At 40.2% G+C, this 17,559-nt stretch overlaps 1 protein-coding gene across 1 annotated transcript in view; it reads left to right on the top strand.

The window, feature by feature from the left end:
• The window catches only part of vwa8 (von Willebrand factor A domain containing 8), a 509,572-nt gene that overhangs the window by 470,085 nt on the left and 21,928 nt on the right, over window positions 1–17,559 (top strand). Inside the window, exon 44 of the mRNA XM_051925677.1 lies at window positions 7,505–7,663. Within this exon, the coding sequence (XP_051781637.1) occupies window positions 7,505–7,663 (159 nt within the window). The remainder of the gene's footprint in view (window positions 1–7,504; window positions 7,664–17,559) is intronic.

The raw sequence follows: 17,559 nt of genomic DNA, 5'->3' as shown, positions 1-17,559 counted from the left end.
TTTCTAAACCGCGAAGTCCGTACTGGGAAGTCTCTAAAGCATTTTGCCGTGGCTCAGGCAGCGTCTGCTTCATGCTGTATACTGATATTTCTCTTTCCGATCAGCTGCTGCTGTGACTCCCCACTCAGATACAGTGATATAAATACTCAGAGTGGTGCAGTGAGAGTAATATGGAAAAAGATGATCTGCTGTGGCAACCCTTAACGGGAGCAGCTGAAAGAAGAAGAAGATGCAGTTAGAGTTACAACGCTAAAGCAGTTATGGTATTTGGAATACTATGGCTATTCCCTGGACCATTATATTGCTGCAGGTTAATTTCAATCAGATGCATTACACTAATAAATGATAAGCAGTTAGTTTCAGTGTATTTATAAAGCCGCGTCAGGAATGTGGATCTAAGAAAGAAAGGGTGACCACACAGGAACAGTAGCACTGCTTTGACGCTGGGTGCCGCCAGTCTGCAAAACCGAGTGGAGAAATTGCGTACGCCATGGTATGAGGTACCATGGAAATGTGCGTGGCTTTACACCAAGTTTAGGTTTTATACATCGCGATTTGAGCGTGGAAATGTTCGTACGCAACATTTTTGTGCGTACGCACCGTTTATACATGAGGCCCCAGGAGTTGAAGAAAAATAAAGACAGCAACTGCCAATTAGAAAAATTAAGAGAATTATTAAGAATAATACTATTCAGCATCCATATTGGCAGATAAATCAGAGTTTGGGAGCTATGATGAAATGAAAACATTAGGCCGGATTCCAATTAAAGATACTAATAGATTAATTTGGAAGAGGAGCTAATATCTTTTCTCTTTCTAGGCATTAATTGTGTGTTTGTTGATTGATTGCATCTTTTATTGCTGTTATTCACAATACAGGTAGCTTAGAAAGGAGTTAGGTAGAAAATATTCATATAGACACACAAAACATACAGTGGTGTGAAAAACTATTTGCCCCCTTCCTGATTTCTTATTCTTTTGCATGTTTGTCACACAAAATGTTTTTGATCATCAAACACATTTAACCATTAGTCAAATATAACACAAGTAAACACAAAATGCAGTTTGTAAATGGTGGTTTTTATTATTTAGGGAGAAAAAAAAATCCAAACCTACATGGCCCTGTGTGAAAAAGTAATTGCCCCCTGAACCTAATAACTGGTTGGGCCACCCTTAGCAGCAATAACTGCAATCAAGCGTTTGCGATAACTTGCAATGAGTCTTTTACAGCGCTCTGGAGGAATTTTGGCCCACTCATCTTTGCAAAAATGTTGTAATTCAGCTTTATTTGAGGGTTTTCTAGCATGAACCGCCTTTTTAAGGTCATGCCATAGCATCTCAATTGGATTCAGGTCAGGACTTTGACTAGGCCACTCCAAAGTCTTCATTTTGTTTTTCTTCAGCCATTCAGAGGTGGATTTGCTGGTGTGTTTTGGGTCATTGTCCTGTTGCAGCACCCAAGATCGCTTCAGCTTGAGTTGATGAACAGATGGCCGGACATTCTCCTTCAGGATTTTTTGGTAGACAGTAGAATTCATGGTTCCATCTATCACAGCAAGCCTTCCAGGTCCTGAAGCAGCAAAACAACCCCAGACCATCACACTACCACCACCATATTTTACTGTTGGTATGATGTTCTTTTTCTGAAATGCTGTGTTCCTTTTACGCCAGATGTAACGGGACATTTGCCTTCCAAAAAGTTCAACTTTTGACTCATCAGTCCACAAGGTATTTTCCCAAAAGTCTTGGCAATCATTGAGATGTTTCTTAGCAAAATTGAGACGAGCCCTAATGTTCTTTTTGCTTAACAGTGGTTTGCGTCTTGGAAATCTGCCATGCAGGCCGTTTTTGCTCAGTCTCTTTCTTATGGTGGAGTCGTGAACACTGACCTTAATTGAGGCAAGTGAGGCCTGCAGTTCTTTAGACGTTGTCCTGGGGTCTTTTGTGACCTCTTGGATGAGTTGTCTCTGTGCTCTTGGGGTAATTTTGGTCGGCCGGCCACTCCTGGGAAGGTTCACCACTGTTCCATGTTTTTGCCATTTGTGGATAATGGCTCTCACTGTGGTTCGCTGTAGTCCCAAAGCTTTAGAAATGGCTTTATAACCTTTACCAGACTGATAGATCTCAAATTACTTCTGTTCTCATTTATTCCTGAATTTCTTTGGATCTTGGCATGATGTCTAGCTTTTGAGGTGCTTTTGGTCTACTTCTCTGTGTCAGGCAGCTCCTATTTAAGTGATTTCTTGATTGAAACAGGTGTGGCAGTAATCAGGCCTGGGGGTGGCTACGGAAATTGAACTCAGGTGTGATACACCACAGTTAGGTTATTTTTTAACAAGGGGGCAATTACTTTTTCACACAGGGCCATGTAGGTTTGGATTTTTTTTCTCCCTAAATAATAAACACCATCATTTAAAAACTGCATTTTGTGTTTACTTGTGTTATACTTGACTAATGGTTAAATGGGTTTGATGATCAGAAACATTTTGTGTGACAAACATGCAAAAGAATAAGAAATCAGGAAGGGGGCAAATAGTTTTTCACACCACTGTATATTTGAGTCAGTAGTACATTTAATGGGTGCATCTAAATGAGTTTTACAGAAGCATATCAGAGATACGTTTTATAACTTTTTTGAAATGTGCTGCCTTCCAGTTACCAAGGAAACTGGTGATTGTTGCAGTGTAAAGGTAGTTTGTTGTTTGCTTTGAAATCATTCAAGGAATGGAATCTGTCCAGCGCAGAGGGATGTGAAGTTTCCATGTCAGTTTTGCAAACTAGTAGTCTTGTAATAAAAATTCAGTTGAAAAGACTGACCACAAAACTCACCACCATTTGTAATGAATCTGGGTTACTATTTTTATTTATAATTTTATTGCTTACTTCTATGGTTATTTTTAGGATGTCATGACGTTGCTATTATGTTTAGTGTTTTTTTTTCCTTTGGCACTACCATTTAATGTATCATTTCTCATGAACACCATCATATTATTATTAGCAGCTTTGCCCAGTGCCTACTGCACTATAAAAGAAAGCAGTATACTTGTACTTGAGGTTCAAACTTTTTATGAAAACTAAATGAAAGACTAATTTTCTTTTCATACAATAGAAACTTACTTCAAACAAAAACCAGTGGGGTTAGTTTGATGCTGGTAAGGCTTCCATTGTACTTTGTACACATGACGATATTGACTGTTTCAACTTCTGAAATTATTTAAATAACAAATTTTGATTAATATTTTGGTTTTGGTAGTTATTTATCTAAATCCTCATTCTTCACATCTCACTTAAAACCTGTCATAACGTCTCAGTTTTCCTCTAATTAAGTCCACTTTACCTACCACAAATATTAAAAAAGAAAGGTTTGTTTGGATTCTCCAGTCACCTGAACAATTACAATATCTGGTATCAAATATGTATTTCAAGGTGACTATGTTTATTTTATATTAACAAAATTAGGCCTAAAAGCTTTCAAAATATTTCTTGTTAGTGTGCCCAAGACATTACTCTTGGTTGAAAAGTATATGCAGAATCTTAAGGACAAAATCTTCATTGATTCCATAGAAAAATGGTTAATTATAAACATGTTTTGGATTCACTAGAATATGTGTACAGTATAACCTCTACATTATACCACAATGCTCTATCCTTACTATACCACTACAGTGTGGTTTGAAAGTGTGTAAATTCATATTCCCTATTTCACTTGCATTATGTACATGGCAGGAACCGAGCAGGAGAATCTCTACTCCATCGTAGTGCACACACCCACACTAATTCACTCCTACTCTCACTTACGCCAGGCCACTTTTAGAGACTCCAATTAACTTGCAGATCTGTACGTTGTGGAAGAAAATAGGAGTACTTAGAAAAAACCCAAAAGGATGAAAGCTCCAGGATTTCAACCCTGGATTAACTACTCCACCACCATTGCCTGCTTTTGCTTATATGTAAACATGACTAATGGAAGAATAGGGATTAAATGTTCAGTTACAGCTGTCAAAATACATTCAGTAAAAGTGGTCTGCATGAATTAGCTACAATTGCTGGCTGCATTTTATCCTACATCATGCAGAGATTAATTGAAGACAATAGAAAAGATATCAGGCACAGGAGGGAAAGTAAGATGTAGCTTTTAATTGAAACTAGATTACACATAATCCAAAAGGTAATCAGCAAAGAAAAGATTCTGAGGAACTTGGCAGGGAGATCACTGTGTTCATAAACCAAACACTTCAAACAAAGGGAGCTTTTAGCTGTTTTATAGATTAAAGGCATGACAAGCTAAACATTAGCAGTGTGTTCCATTCTCCAAGCCCACTGTTTTCTCCATCAGAGTTGATTTTATTAAGAGTGCAGACAGTACAAGGGCGGGTCAGGAAATGTTTAACTAACAAAGTACTCTGAATTCTCCATGGAAGTAAAATGAAAAAAAAAAAAAAAACGAGAAACAAAGAAGACTGAGCCGTGCTTTCCCTTTTTCTTCTGGAGGCCCCAGCAAGAAGTGTGTTTTTTAGTATTGTCTAATGAAACACATTAAAGGCCTCATGCGTCCCTCCTAAAGATGTTTAGGCAAATTCCTTCTACTTGCAAACAGGATCTAATACCAAAAGTCTTTTATTGAATTACGTTTTCTGCTTCTACACACTAAACTGCCTTTAATGCATTTCTAACTGAGGATCTATAACATGAGTAAAAAAGTAATGTTATTGGATATATTTGAATATGTGTGCTGTGATTAGCTTACACTGTGGGATTTTTAAAAATAACTTATAAAATAATAAATATAATACAATTTTATGGGCCATGTTCCGTGCCTCTATTGTTGAGGCGGCTGACCGGAGCTGTGGCTGTAAGGTGGTCGGTGCCTGTTGTGGCGGCAATCCCTGAACCCGTTGGTGGACACCGGCGGTGAGGGATGCTGTCAAGCTGAAGAAGGAGTCTTACCGGTCCCTTTTGTCCTGTGGGACTCTGGAGGCAGCTGATAGGTACCGACAGGCCAAGCGGAATGCGGCTTCAGTGGTTGCTGAGGCAAAAGCTCGGGCATGGGAGGAGTTTGGGGAGGCCATGGAGAGCGACTTTCGGACGGCTTCGAGGAGATTCTGGTCCACCGTCCGGCGTCTCAGGATGGGGAAGCAGTGCAGTGTCAACACTGTGTATGGTGGGGATGGTGCGCTGCTGACCTCGACTCGGGACGTTGTGGGTCGGTGGGGGGAGTACTTTGAAGACCTCCTCAATCCCACTAACATGCCTTCCAATGAGGAAGCAGAGCCTGGGGACTCGGAGGTGGGCTCCCACATCTCTGGGACTGAGGTCACCGAGGTGATCAAAAAACTCCTTGGTAGCAGGGCCCCGGGGATTGGATGAGATACGCCCGGAGTTCCTCAAGGCTCTGGATGTTGTAGGGCTGTCTTGGTTAACACGTCTCTGCAACATAGCATGGACATCAGGGACAGTGCCTCTGGATTGGCAGACCGAAGGGGGACCGGAGGGTGTGTTCCAACTACAGAGGGATCACACTCCTCAGCCTCCCTGGAAAAGTCTATTCGGGGGTTCTGGAGAGGAGGGTCCATCGGTTAGTCGAACGTCGGATTCAGGTGGAACAGTGTGGTTTTCGTCCTAGTTGCGGAACAGTGGACCAGCTCTACACCCTTAGCAGAGTCCTGGAGGGTGCATGGGAGTTTGCCCAACCAGTCTACATGTGTTTTGTGGACTTGGAAAAGGCGTTCGACCGTGTCCCTCAGGGAATCCTGTGGGGGTTGCTCCGGGAGTATGGGGTACCGGACCCCCTGATAAGGGCTGTTCGGTCCCTATACAATCGGTGTCAGAGCTTGGTCCGCATTGTCGGCAGTAAGTCGAACCCGTTTCCAGTGAGAGTTGGACTCTGCCAGGGCTGCCCTTTGTCACCGATTCTGTTCATAAGTTTTATGGTCAGAATTTCTAGGCGCAGCCAGGGTGTTGAGGGGGTCCGGTTTGGTGGACTCAGGATTGGGTCACTGCTTTTTGCAGATGATGTTCCCCTGTTTGCTTCATCAGCCCGTGATCTTCAGCTCAGTCTGGATCGGTTTGCAGATGAGTGTGAAGCGGCTGGGATGGGAATCAGCACCTCCAAATCCGAGACCATGGTCCTCAGCCAGAAAAGGGTGGAGTGCCCTCTCAGGGTTGGGAGCAAGATCCTGCCTCAAGTGGAGGAGTTCAAGTATCTCGGGGTCTTGTTCACAAGTGAGGGAAGAATGGAGCGTGAGATCGACAGGTGGATCGGTGTGGCGTCCGCAGTGATGCGGGCTCTGCATTGGTCTGTCGTGGTGAAAAATGTTCTATGTTCCAACCCTCACCTATGGTCATGAGCTATGGGTAGTGACTGAAAGAACGAGATCGCGAATACAAGCGGCTGAAATAAGTTTCCTCCACAGGGTGTCTGGGCTCTCTCTTAAAGATAGGGTGAGAAGCTCAGTCATCCGGGAGGGGCTCAGAGTAGAGCCGCTGCTCCTCTGTATCGAGAGGAGTCAGATGAGGTGGCTCGGGCATCTGATCAGGATGCCTCCTGGGTGCCTCCCTGGTGAGGTGTTCCGGGCAGGTCCAACCGGGAGGAGGCCCCGGGGAAGACCCAGGACACGCTGGAGGGACTATGTCTCACGGCTGGCCTGGGAACGCCTTGGGATTCTCCCAGAAGAGCTAGAAGAAGTGGCTGGGGAGAGGGAAGTCTAGGCAGCTCTGCTCAAGCTGCTGCCCCCGCGACTCGACCTCGAATAAGCGGAAGAGGATGGATGGATGGATACAATTTTACATGAAAAAATAATAACGTCAATTGTTACGTGTCAACAGACTGTTTTCAGTCACATTCATTTGATTGGACTCCATGTAAGCTCAGAGTAGATTTTTCCCAGGAGTGCAGGTTGTGCATATATAAATCAGCTGGTTAATGCAATGCCTTATAGAAACTATATCAAGAAGGCAAAAAGGAACATTCAAGAAGTGTTGATATTATCAAAGAAATTGAAAATCACACAAAGCACAGCAAAATTCATCATCCGCAAGTGCTGAGGAAATTCAGCACAAGAGTGAATTAGTTACAGTATATGGCCAGTAACACCTCGGGACTGGCCGTATAAAAAGATAGCATCCTCTAGGCTTCTATAAACATGGAGTGGGTGGCAAAATGAAAGTTTTCCCTGGTACAAATAAGATAGGGAAGCAAGTGCAGAAAAATATTTGGTGCATAGCAGGAAAAGAAAATAAAGCATACAGTAATGAAGAACTTACCCTCTTGGATAGGCACAGATCTGGCACGGATTACAGACAGCAGGTGTCTGTTTATTTCCCCTATTAATTTTTCTTCTTTGTGTAGAAATGAAAATTTGTCTGGCAAAAGGGCTTTCTTTTATATCTGTATTAAATGTGTTATTTCCTAATATTTCCTGTATTCTAAATGTGTGTGTTGCAAAATATTCCCTTTTGTTCTTTAAACACTGCTGTAAGCTTTTGCCTTCCTTTCTTTTTCAAGCTTGGTACTCCACAACAGAAGCCAAAGCGTCTCCAGGTGTTGGTGGACATTTCAGGCAGCATGTACCGATTTAATGGCGTGGATGGGAGGCTGGAGCGCTCCATGGAGGCCGTGTGCATGGTCATGGAGGCACTAGAAGGTTATGAACAAAAGCTTAAGGTAAGAAAGTAAGGCAGACAATGAATTCAGGCAATGATTCCCACTGCTGGCAACATCCTTCTAAACCAGTGGGGGAAAAAAAGCATAATCCTATTCATTTTCATGTTTTTGCCAAAGGCTGTTAGTCAGAGGTCTGGAGAAATGTAAAACAGTTTTCCAAAGCATGTTGTTAGCAACTAGAAAACTGCTTTATCTATCAGTGAAGGAATGTAATATAGGAAATAATTTCTCACTTTCTGGCAGAAAATGGTCTTTCCTAGCAAGCATGGGAATTTGTTCAGTATAGTGTCATTTGTTTAAGGGGCAGGTCACAGTGAGGTAAGTATGAATGGGGATTTAAAAGTGCATACAACATCATTCATATGACTAAAAATGTCTTTGAGTCATTGTATGGAATATGTTGTCAAATGATATCAAGCAAAACCAACATAACTGCTTGTACAACTGCCTGCTGCTTTTAAGTGTTCAGTGAGGTTAAGTAGTTATATGGCATTGACCACAAAATGCTGCCAGTGGTCTTTCCTGGAGTGAGTTTCCATGGGGAATGGGTTTAGTAAAAATATCCTTTCAGCAATGATTGTTTCTTTCCATTCTTATGCTTTGTAGTCCACATGGCAGAATATATAATTTAACGACAATTAAAAAGTAATAGCCCACAGACAGAGTGCCAGTTCTGAGTTCTATTTTTTTCTTCTAAATCAGTTTTGTAGTTAAAAGCTGGTCACTGCCATTATTAAAATGTCTCTTAATAAGATAACTTGGTTTTTCTTCTCTCATTTACAGTGGGGCAAAAAAGTATTTAGTCAGCCACCAATTGTACAAGTTCTCCCACTTAAAAAGATGAGAGAGGCCTGTGATTTTCATCATAGGTATACCTCAACTATGAGAGACAAAATGAGAAAAAAAATCCAGAAAATCACATTGTTTGATTTTTGAAGAATTTATTTGCAAATTATGGTGGAAAAAAGTATTTGGTCAATAACAAAAGTTAATCTCAATACTTTGTTATATACCCTTTGTTGGCAATGACAGAGGTCAAACGTTTTCTGTAAGTCTTCACAAGGTTTTCACACACTGTTGCTGGTATTTTGGCCCATTCCTCCATGCAGATCTCTTCTAGAGCAGTGATGTTTTGGGGCTGTCGCTGGGCAACACGGACTTTCAACTCCCTCCAAAGATTTTCTAAGGGGTTGAGATCTGGAGACTGGCTAGGCCACTCCAGGACCTTGAAATGCTTCTTACGAAGCCACTCCTTCGTTAACCGGGGCAGTGTGTTTGGGATCATTGTCATGCTGAAAGACCCAGCCATGTTTCATCTTCAATGCCCTTGCTGATGGAAGGAGGTTTTCACTCAAAATCTGACGATACATGGCCCCATTCATTCTTTCCTTTACACGGATCAGTCGTCCTGGTCCCTTTGCAGAAAAACAGCCCCAAAGCATGATGTTTCCACCTCTTTGGATGCAACTTAGCATTCTTTCTCCTCCAAACACGACGAGTAGAGTTTTTTTCATCTGACCATATGACATTCTCCCAATCCTCTTCTGGATCATCCAAATGCTCTCTAGCAAACTTCAGATGGGCCTGCACATGTACTGGCTTAAGCAGGAGGACACATCTGGCACTGCAGGATTTGAGTCCCTGGTGGTGTAGTGTGTTACTCATGGTAGCCTTTGTTACTTTGGTCCCAGCTCTCTGCAGGTCATTCACTAGGTCCCCCCGTGTGGTTCTGGGATTTTTGCTCACCGTTCTTGTGATCATTTTGACCCCACGGGGTGAGATCTTGCGTGGAACCCCAGATTGAAGGAGATTATCAGTGGTCTTGTATGTCTTCCATTTTCTAATAATTGCTCCCACAGTTGATTTCTTCACACCAAGCTGCTTACCTATTGCAGATTCAGTCTTCTCAGCCTGGTGCAGGTCTACAATTTTGTTTCTGGTGTCCTTTGACAGGTCTTTGGTCTTGGCCATAGTGGAGTTTGGAGTGTGACTGTTTGAGGTTGTGGACAGGTGTCTTTTATATTGATAACGAGTTCAAACAGGTGCCATTAATACAGGTAACGAGTGGAGGATAGAGGAGCCTCTTACAGAAGAAGTTACAGGTCTGTGAGAGCCAGAAATCTTGCTTGTTTGTAGGTGACCAAATGCTTATTTTCCACCATAATTTGCAAATAAATTCTTTAAAAATCAGACAATGTGATTTTCTGGATTTTTTTTTCTCATTTTCTCACTCATAGTTGAGGTATACCTATGATGAAAATTACAGGCCTCTCTCATCTTTTTAAGTGGGAGAACTTGCACAATTGGTGGCTGACTAAATACTTTTTTGCCCCACTGTAACTGTGTCAGATTTTCATTTTAATTTTTGCCAAAACAATTTAGTGTGGCAGTGTGGATCAGAACCAATGTTGGACTAGCTCACATTTTTCTTTCTCTCTAATTTCTTTCTAAATATGGTATTTAATTATTAATAATGAATTTAATTAATTACTGTACTTACACCATCATGATGTTCTTTATCTTGTTGCTATTTATATTGAACAATGTGGCCCTTTGCCAATATATAAATATAAATGAGAATTGATTATTTGCTGATTTTCTGTGTTAATTAAAATGAATTTCTATGATTGATGAGCTTTGCGTATGAGTATGACTAAATAATAAAAAAAATGCTAGATTTCGTTATTTTTCTTTTATGGTGGCATGTGCTTAAGCTGAAATTTACAGCTAGCATGAAAAACAGCTGCAGCCAGAGGGTTCTAAAAGAAATATTTTGTGCAAAATATGCATGCAAAACTGCATAAAGCAAGCAGAAGTTCCAGTTTTCTGAATGATTCAGAGGTTTAGCTGATAGATCCTTGCTGACCATGACAGCGGACAGTGGTGACATGTTCCTTGTTGGTTAGGCATGCAAGTAAGACATTCACAGTACGCTGCACACATGATAACGAATTTGAACCTGAAATCTTCTTATTCACTATTATCTTTGACTTGATACCCTCCACTGTCTTGCCTCTGTACCTGCTGCAGTATTCAGCACATGGGAGACATTGCTTCAGTACTGAAGTTTCCCAAGTTCTGTGAAGCACTTTGGGACATTGCTCACTGTAAGTCATTGGGATTGCTCTACTGACAATTGTTTCCTTTAACTCATTAGTACAGAGAAAACATTATGTCAGTATCTATAGCAATGCTCCAACTTCATTTCATTATTGAACACATTTATTTTTTGTACCTCGCCTCTGGAATGTACTTGTCTGTGCAGTGACACATTACTGGCGTGACATTTACAACTGTCTCCATTCCTCCTGTTTAATTATTCAGACTTCACCTAAGAGAGGTCTGATTTCAGTTTGCTGTTTTATCTAGATGGGCTTTCAAACACTTAAGTTGTAATCCTTCATTAACCTTTTGTCTTTCACTTTGCTTGCTTTCATGCCTGTTGTATGTGTAGCCTTTGTTTGCAAACCCTTCATTTCATCTTTGCTTAGCCGTTTAACTGTTGGCTTTTCCCAGTCTGTATTTCATCTTCCTGCAGATGTTTTGACTAAGTTTTGTGCCTGCATCCTGGTTCTCCTGGTTCCTGTTTTGGTTGACTGGTCTACTAACCTTTTTTTAGTAAAAGTGTTTTTTGTGAAAGCTCTCATTTCTACTCACTGGCAAAAGTTCTGCATGCCCACCTGCCATAAAAGTTTAACCAGAGAGAAAAAATGATCTCTATTACAATGGTGGTTTAGGCCTACGGTAGTATTGCATTATGACATTGGTGCAGATTTAAAAATTATAAATGGCCCTTTTATGACTTATAAAGGCTCAACAATGGGGGGATTTAAGAGACCCCAGAAGAAGAACAGCCAGACATTAAATCAGGGTCCATATGGCTTGGTTGCAGCAGTCATACTTCTGTAACACCGTGAAACTCACCTTTCTTCATTTTAAATTGCATTGTAGTAAATAAGCAAGCTGCTTGAGTGCAGCATGTGCAGTAGTTGGACCAAAGCTCACCTCACACTGATAAACTGGTGATTCCCAAAATGAAGAGATTTAACATAACTCAGCTTCTCAATACGAGAAAGTACAACAATTGAAATTCTAATAACCAGCTAGTGTACAGGAAACATATGGAAAAGAGGAACACTAAAAAAAATCCTGATTAAATGCTCATCCATTTTTTTGTCTGAAATTAATTAAGACCAGACATTGTAATATATGGTTACATTTCATTCCCTTTTTACTATAGTAAACTTTCTTGTCTAATACAAGGTCCACTATTGGCCAGTAACTTTGCCTAATATTTGAGCTTCTCTTAAGTCTTTTAATTTAGTCTTCAGAGACACCATTGTTCATCTTTTCAATGCATTTGTCTTCTTGCCAATACCCACATTTATTCCCTTGCCAGCAACATACATTTTCCTCAGTTGTGGCTCCTCTCTCTCTTCCACCAAACTTTTTGAAAAAGTATTCATATTTCTGTTATTGTCACCCAGACTGTATTTGTTTTTCCTTTTTTAATGTACTTAATTCATACCAAATCATTTTTCACTTCACTGTTACCTTTAATAAAATGCATTACCAGTTAGATGTATAGATATTGTGTGTTTATTCAGTATAATGTATTATTTACCACTCACTTTTTGGGTGACTGCACATTTCCATAACCCACGCACCACACTTTCTTCCTTCTTCCATGCACCTCTCCTCATTTACTCCATTTTATTCTTAAGGAGCATTCACCTTTTAGGACAGTGTCTTGTTATTATTTCATTATGGGAAATAAATATGGTTATGTCTGTTTGAAATAAATAACTAAACACATTAGACAGAAAGAGAATGAAAACCTGAATTCAAAAACACTAAACACTCCCTTCTTATTGAAGCTGTTCTTCAGTTATTTAATGCTATTGCTGAAAGTGCAAATAAATTCCAGCATCACACTTTTATTCTGCATTGCAGCATGTAATCATCTATCAAAGTCCTAAAAAGGAATTTGTAATAAATAGAAAGGTCATGGGCGGCACGGTGGCGCAGTGGGTAGCGCTGCTGCCTCGCAGTTGGGAGACCTGGGGACCTGGGTTCGGTTCCTGGGTCCTCCCTGCGTGGAGTTTGCATGTTCTCGCCGTGTCTGCGTGGGTTTCCTCCGGGCGCTCCGGTTTCCTCCCACGGTCCAAAGACATGCAGGTTAGGTGGATTGGCGATTCTAAATTGGCCCTAGTGTGTGCTTGATGTGTGGGAGTGTTTGTGTGTGTCCTGCGGTGAGTTGGCACCCTGTCCGGGATTGGTTCCTGCCTTGTGCCCTGTGTTGGCTGGGATTGGCTCCAGCAGACCCCCGTGACCCTGTTTTCGGATTCAGCGGGTTGGAAAATGGATGGAAGGATAGGAATGTCAGAGAAAGAAAGAAAAAGATACTCATGATCTGTAGTTGGTTATTGCTTCTTCATGTTGCTGGGAACTGCACTCTAGCATTAACTGAAACATTGTCAGCTAGGAATGTACTAAAGGCCCATTATTTGGCTGCTTCCCATGACTTATGGGAAGAGAGCTTAGCTAAACTATGGTTCCTATTACAAAAGTAATATCACATTTGAAGATGAAGAAGTCAAATTTCATATATTGAACCACATACAGTACTGCAGCTGAACAAATTTTACACAAAAACAATAAGCTTTTAACTCGGTACATGAAATTTAAATATAAATTGAGCAATTTGCCTTTATAAATCTCAACAGTCTTGTAAATGTGTCCTCCTTGAAGCTTAGACAGTCGATTGATGATCCAGGGGCAAAGTATCAAGTGGCACGAGAAAATGGCATACAATTAATGATCGAAAGGTTTGGAGGATTGGAGACCCCAGTGAAGCAACAGGTGCTGGCACACCGCTGAGCAATGAAACACAGTTGACAAGCTTTGTTCCCCGATAACACTGCAGTTCGAAAACAGATGCACCACACCGTTAAAATGCTGCGCAACTGCCAGGACTGCAAGAGAGAATGGCTGTGTGTGTATGCAGCAGGTGTTGCATGCAATTCAATCCCCCTTGTTCCTTCAAACGGAAAAAATGTCAACCAGACATCAAAATCAGTGGCGTTTCATGATCAGGGTTTGCACAGAAATCAAAACTAGACCTCACCTTTCTCTAGAGATCGTTGCAAGGTCCAAATTCTATTCTCTTTACAAAAAGTTATTTCACTTTATAAACACTTCCCTGGCATCAAGGAACCCGTAAGAATATGCATTTCTGCGGATGATTCACAGGTGACAATTGCACGCATAATGCTTGGTTCTTTTCGTATCACAGAACAGGAGCACTAACTAACAAACAACCTGTATGTGACAGCACACTGCAAGACACTGATTGCACTATGGTAAAGTCGCACAACGCACCTCACTCAGTTTTGGCAAATCGCAACGCAGCCTTCTTCTTTGACACACTCCCTGAAATGCCACCACTTTTTGGGAACCCCTGCCCTGAAGCAAGTAAAGTTTACTTAAGTTTCAAGTGCTGTGTAAAATAAGAGAAGGAAAGTGAAGTTTACTTACATTATCAAAGTTGTGTTAGGTTTCTTACAGTTAACTAAATTTTCTTTATAAATATTACACTTTATTACATTTCTTCCTTTGATTGGTGTTGTTGTAATGTCTAACAATTTAGTTTATATGGAAAATTTCATAAGTTGGTTATTTCCCTTTTATACTATTATGTATTGTTATCACATATACTTCATAGGAGACTGTGGAAGATTGTGGGTTCACTTCTCGGTTCCTCCCTGTGTGGATAGCGCTTTGAGTACTGAGAAAAGCGCTATACAAATGTAATGAATTATTATTATTATTATTATTATTATATGCAGCTCAACAGTGAATACATTAACAAAGTAATAACATAGAAAAAGGTTGATTTGAAAATAAAACAATTTAAACATCCTTGCCGTTTACTTTAGCCTCATATTTTTGAAATTATTATTTAACCCAATCCAAATCCTACTTTCAATAGTTTCAAGCACTTTTTCACTTCTCATAATACAGTAGATCATGAATTTTCCCAAAGTAATGGGGATTGGGGACGGATGGGAATGTCCAATAGAGTATAAAAAAAATATTTTTTAATCCATCATATTTTAAAATATTTGATTTGATATTAATAGCATGCTGAATTGTTAATTGAGACATTTCTAAATTAGAAATGCATTTAGGTCTAAATAGATCATTTTTAATAGTCAGGTTTACTTGACATGTTTAGTTTTTTTGCTGATTAGAATAAGACTCCATTGTCCTTGTGATATGGAAGTGGGGAGCACCAACTCATGAACTACTGTCCTTACACTGAGTACCACCAACTCTGAGACCAGCCCTGATCCTTAGTTCTCAATAGGTATGCTGGTTTGGTCCATAATAGGTGTAATAGAAGTAGTTTTAATACATTCTGCTCTTAGCAATTCATTGGAACTGAGGTTACAGCAGATATTTTAATGCAGATAACATGCTACTTCTTGATTATTATTCTTAGACACTGGGAAAACCCTTCATTGAAGTTCATTCAATACTCTTTTATTTATTGAACTGCAATACAGCTTCTCAAATAATAAAATAGTAACATCTCTGGATGTGTTGTTAAATATTTACAAGTCATACCATCTGTGATATTTGCCTGTCTTTATACATTTAAGTTGTGACCTTGTAGAATCAATGGTTATTTCAGCATCTGCACAGGTTATTTATCTCTTGCTTTGTTAATACCTGTTGTCTTTTTTCAATTAAAAAATAGTGGTATCAAACTTGTGTAGTAATTATTATTCTGGTCATTTTTAAATAATTTAATGTGTCTCAGGCTTACAGCTAGTATGTTTATAATGCCTGACAGGATTTTTGTCTAATTCTTATAAGAAATCTGGTTTGATTTTTTTTTTTTTTTTATAGGCTGCCTTGCATTCCTTATTCATGTTGTTAAGCTTCTTTGCAAACCTCTATTCTCATTTCTTTTGTCCCTTTCTATCCCTTTATCTATCTGTTTTGGATTTCACCTACCCTAGGCTGAGTGTGCATATCCTGGTGGTAATCTTGCAAACCCTCCGGTGGAGAAGGGAAGTAATCAACTTGCCATGTTAGCAAGAGCATATCTAGATGTGCTTGAGAAGTAGAGGCAGGACAGGGAAGAAAGAGCCATAGTAGTGATTGAAGCAAAAACCTGTGTGGGGGTGGAATTTGATGAGGCCATGGAGGATGATGTTTAGATTCCTCCAGAAGGTTCTGGTAAACCAATTAACAGTGCAGGATTGCTAGATTCGACGTTCCCCAGGTTGCTCTCAGCAAGGGTGGGGTAACATTGACCTCAGTTGGGTATATCATCAGCAAGAAGAAGGAGCACTTGGTAGAACTTCTAAATATGGACGATCCACCTTCATCAGTGGTGGTAGTGCTAGAAACATTGTTTGATGTTGAGTCCATTTCTGTGACAGAGGGTGCTGCATTGTTTAAAAAACATCATAGTGGAAAGATGATATGGCTTGTATGAGATCTCACTGGAAATGCTGAGAGTACATATTGAGGGGTTGGGGATGTTTTGGCTAGCACGCCTCTTTAGTGTTGTGTAAAAGGTGAGGTGGAAAGAGGAAGACTGAAGTGTTGCTGTGCATTTTTAAAAAGGAGAGAAGAGGGTGTGTTTCAGTTATCGAAGTATCACCCTCCTCGGTCTCCCTGGAAAAGCCTATATCAGGATATGGAGATTCTGTTTAATGGTTGAATCTCAGATCCACATGGAGCACTGTGGCCAACTCTTCATCCTTGCAATTAATATTAGGGTGTTGGGGGAGTTTGACAGTCACATGTGATTTGTGGACTTGGAAAATCTAACAGCCATGCAGGGAATCAAGAATGTGGGCCATTAAGTAATATTGCATGAGCGATGTTTGCATACTTGCCATTTAGTCAAGCTGGTTCATTGTGAGCATTGGACTCCACTAAGGGTGTCTCCTGTCCCATTTCTTTTTATGCGTGAAAGACTATACCTCTGCTGTTTTTAGAAAGTGTTGTCCTGTGGTCCTCATCAGAATAGGATCTCTGTCCTTCACTAGAACAGTTTGCAGCTGAGGGTAATGTAGCAATTTTGAAAAGTAGCAGCTCTAAATCTGAGGCTATGGTGCTCTAATGGAAATGACTTGCTTTTTCCCATCAGGTAAGGTGTCTACCCCAAGTGGCGTAGTTCACACACACACACACACTCATACAGGCCCACTTTAAAAACACCTGTTAACATAATATGTACATCTTTGGGATTTAGATGGAAAACCGATCATGAGACATGTGAAGAATGGGCCATCTCTATACAGGCAAAAGGTGGACATGGGATTTAAACCTTAAACTGTAGTGGTGCTAACCTGGGGACAGTTGCAAAATGCATGCTCTTGTGAAATACTCACATTATTGTTTTTAGCTGTGAAACCCTCACTTCTATTGATATTTTGCTGTTTTACAGCAGACTTTATTTTGTTTCCCTTTCTCTTTATTTCCATGCAACATTCTTGATATACTTACCATTTTTGTTATTTTAACTGTATTATGTTCTCTGCCCCTTTTCATCACTGAACACATTCTCATTTCCCTGTGTCTTTACTTTGGAACCTGATGCGTTACGGGTTTCTGTGCATTTTGTAATTTGATCAGCTCTTCTTTTGTCTTAACACAACTGTGTTATGCTGTCGCTATAGAGGAAAACATTTTCCCCTTTGGTTTCTGTTTCCTTGTAATTTGTAGCTTTTCTCTGTTATATTTGCTATTGATTACATGTACTAAAGAGAACAAAGGACCTCACAGTCTCATTTTACTTTAGCATTTCACTTATGCTATTTTAATGAATGACAACAGTTTGTAATTATTAAGGTTATTTCATTCATAAACTCCAC

Source organism: Erpetoichthys calabaricus, chromosome 4 (genome assembly GCF_900747795.2).
Source record: "Erpetoichthys calabaricus chromosome 4, fErpCal1.3, whole genome shotgun sequence".
NCBI lineage: Eukaryota > Metazoa > Chordata > Cladistia > Polypteriformes > Polypteridae > Erpetoichthys > Erpetoichthys calabaricus.
The sequence above is the reverse complement of the archived record's forward strand: the minus strand, read 5'-3'. Positions and strand labels throughout refer to the sequence as shown.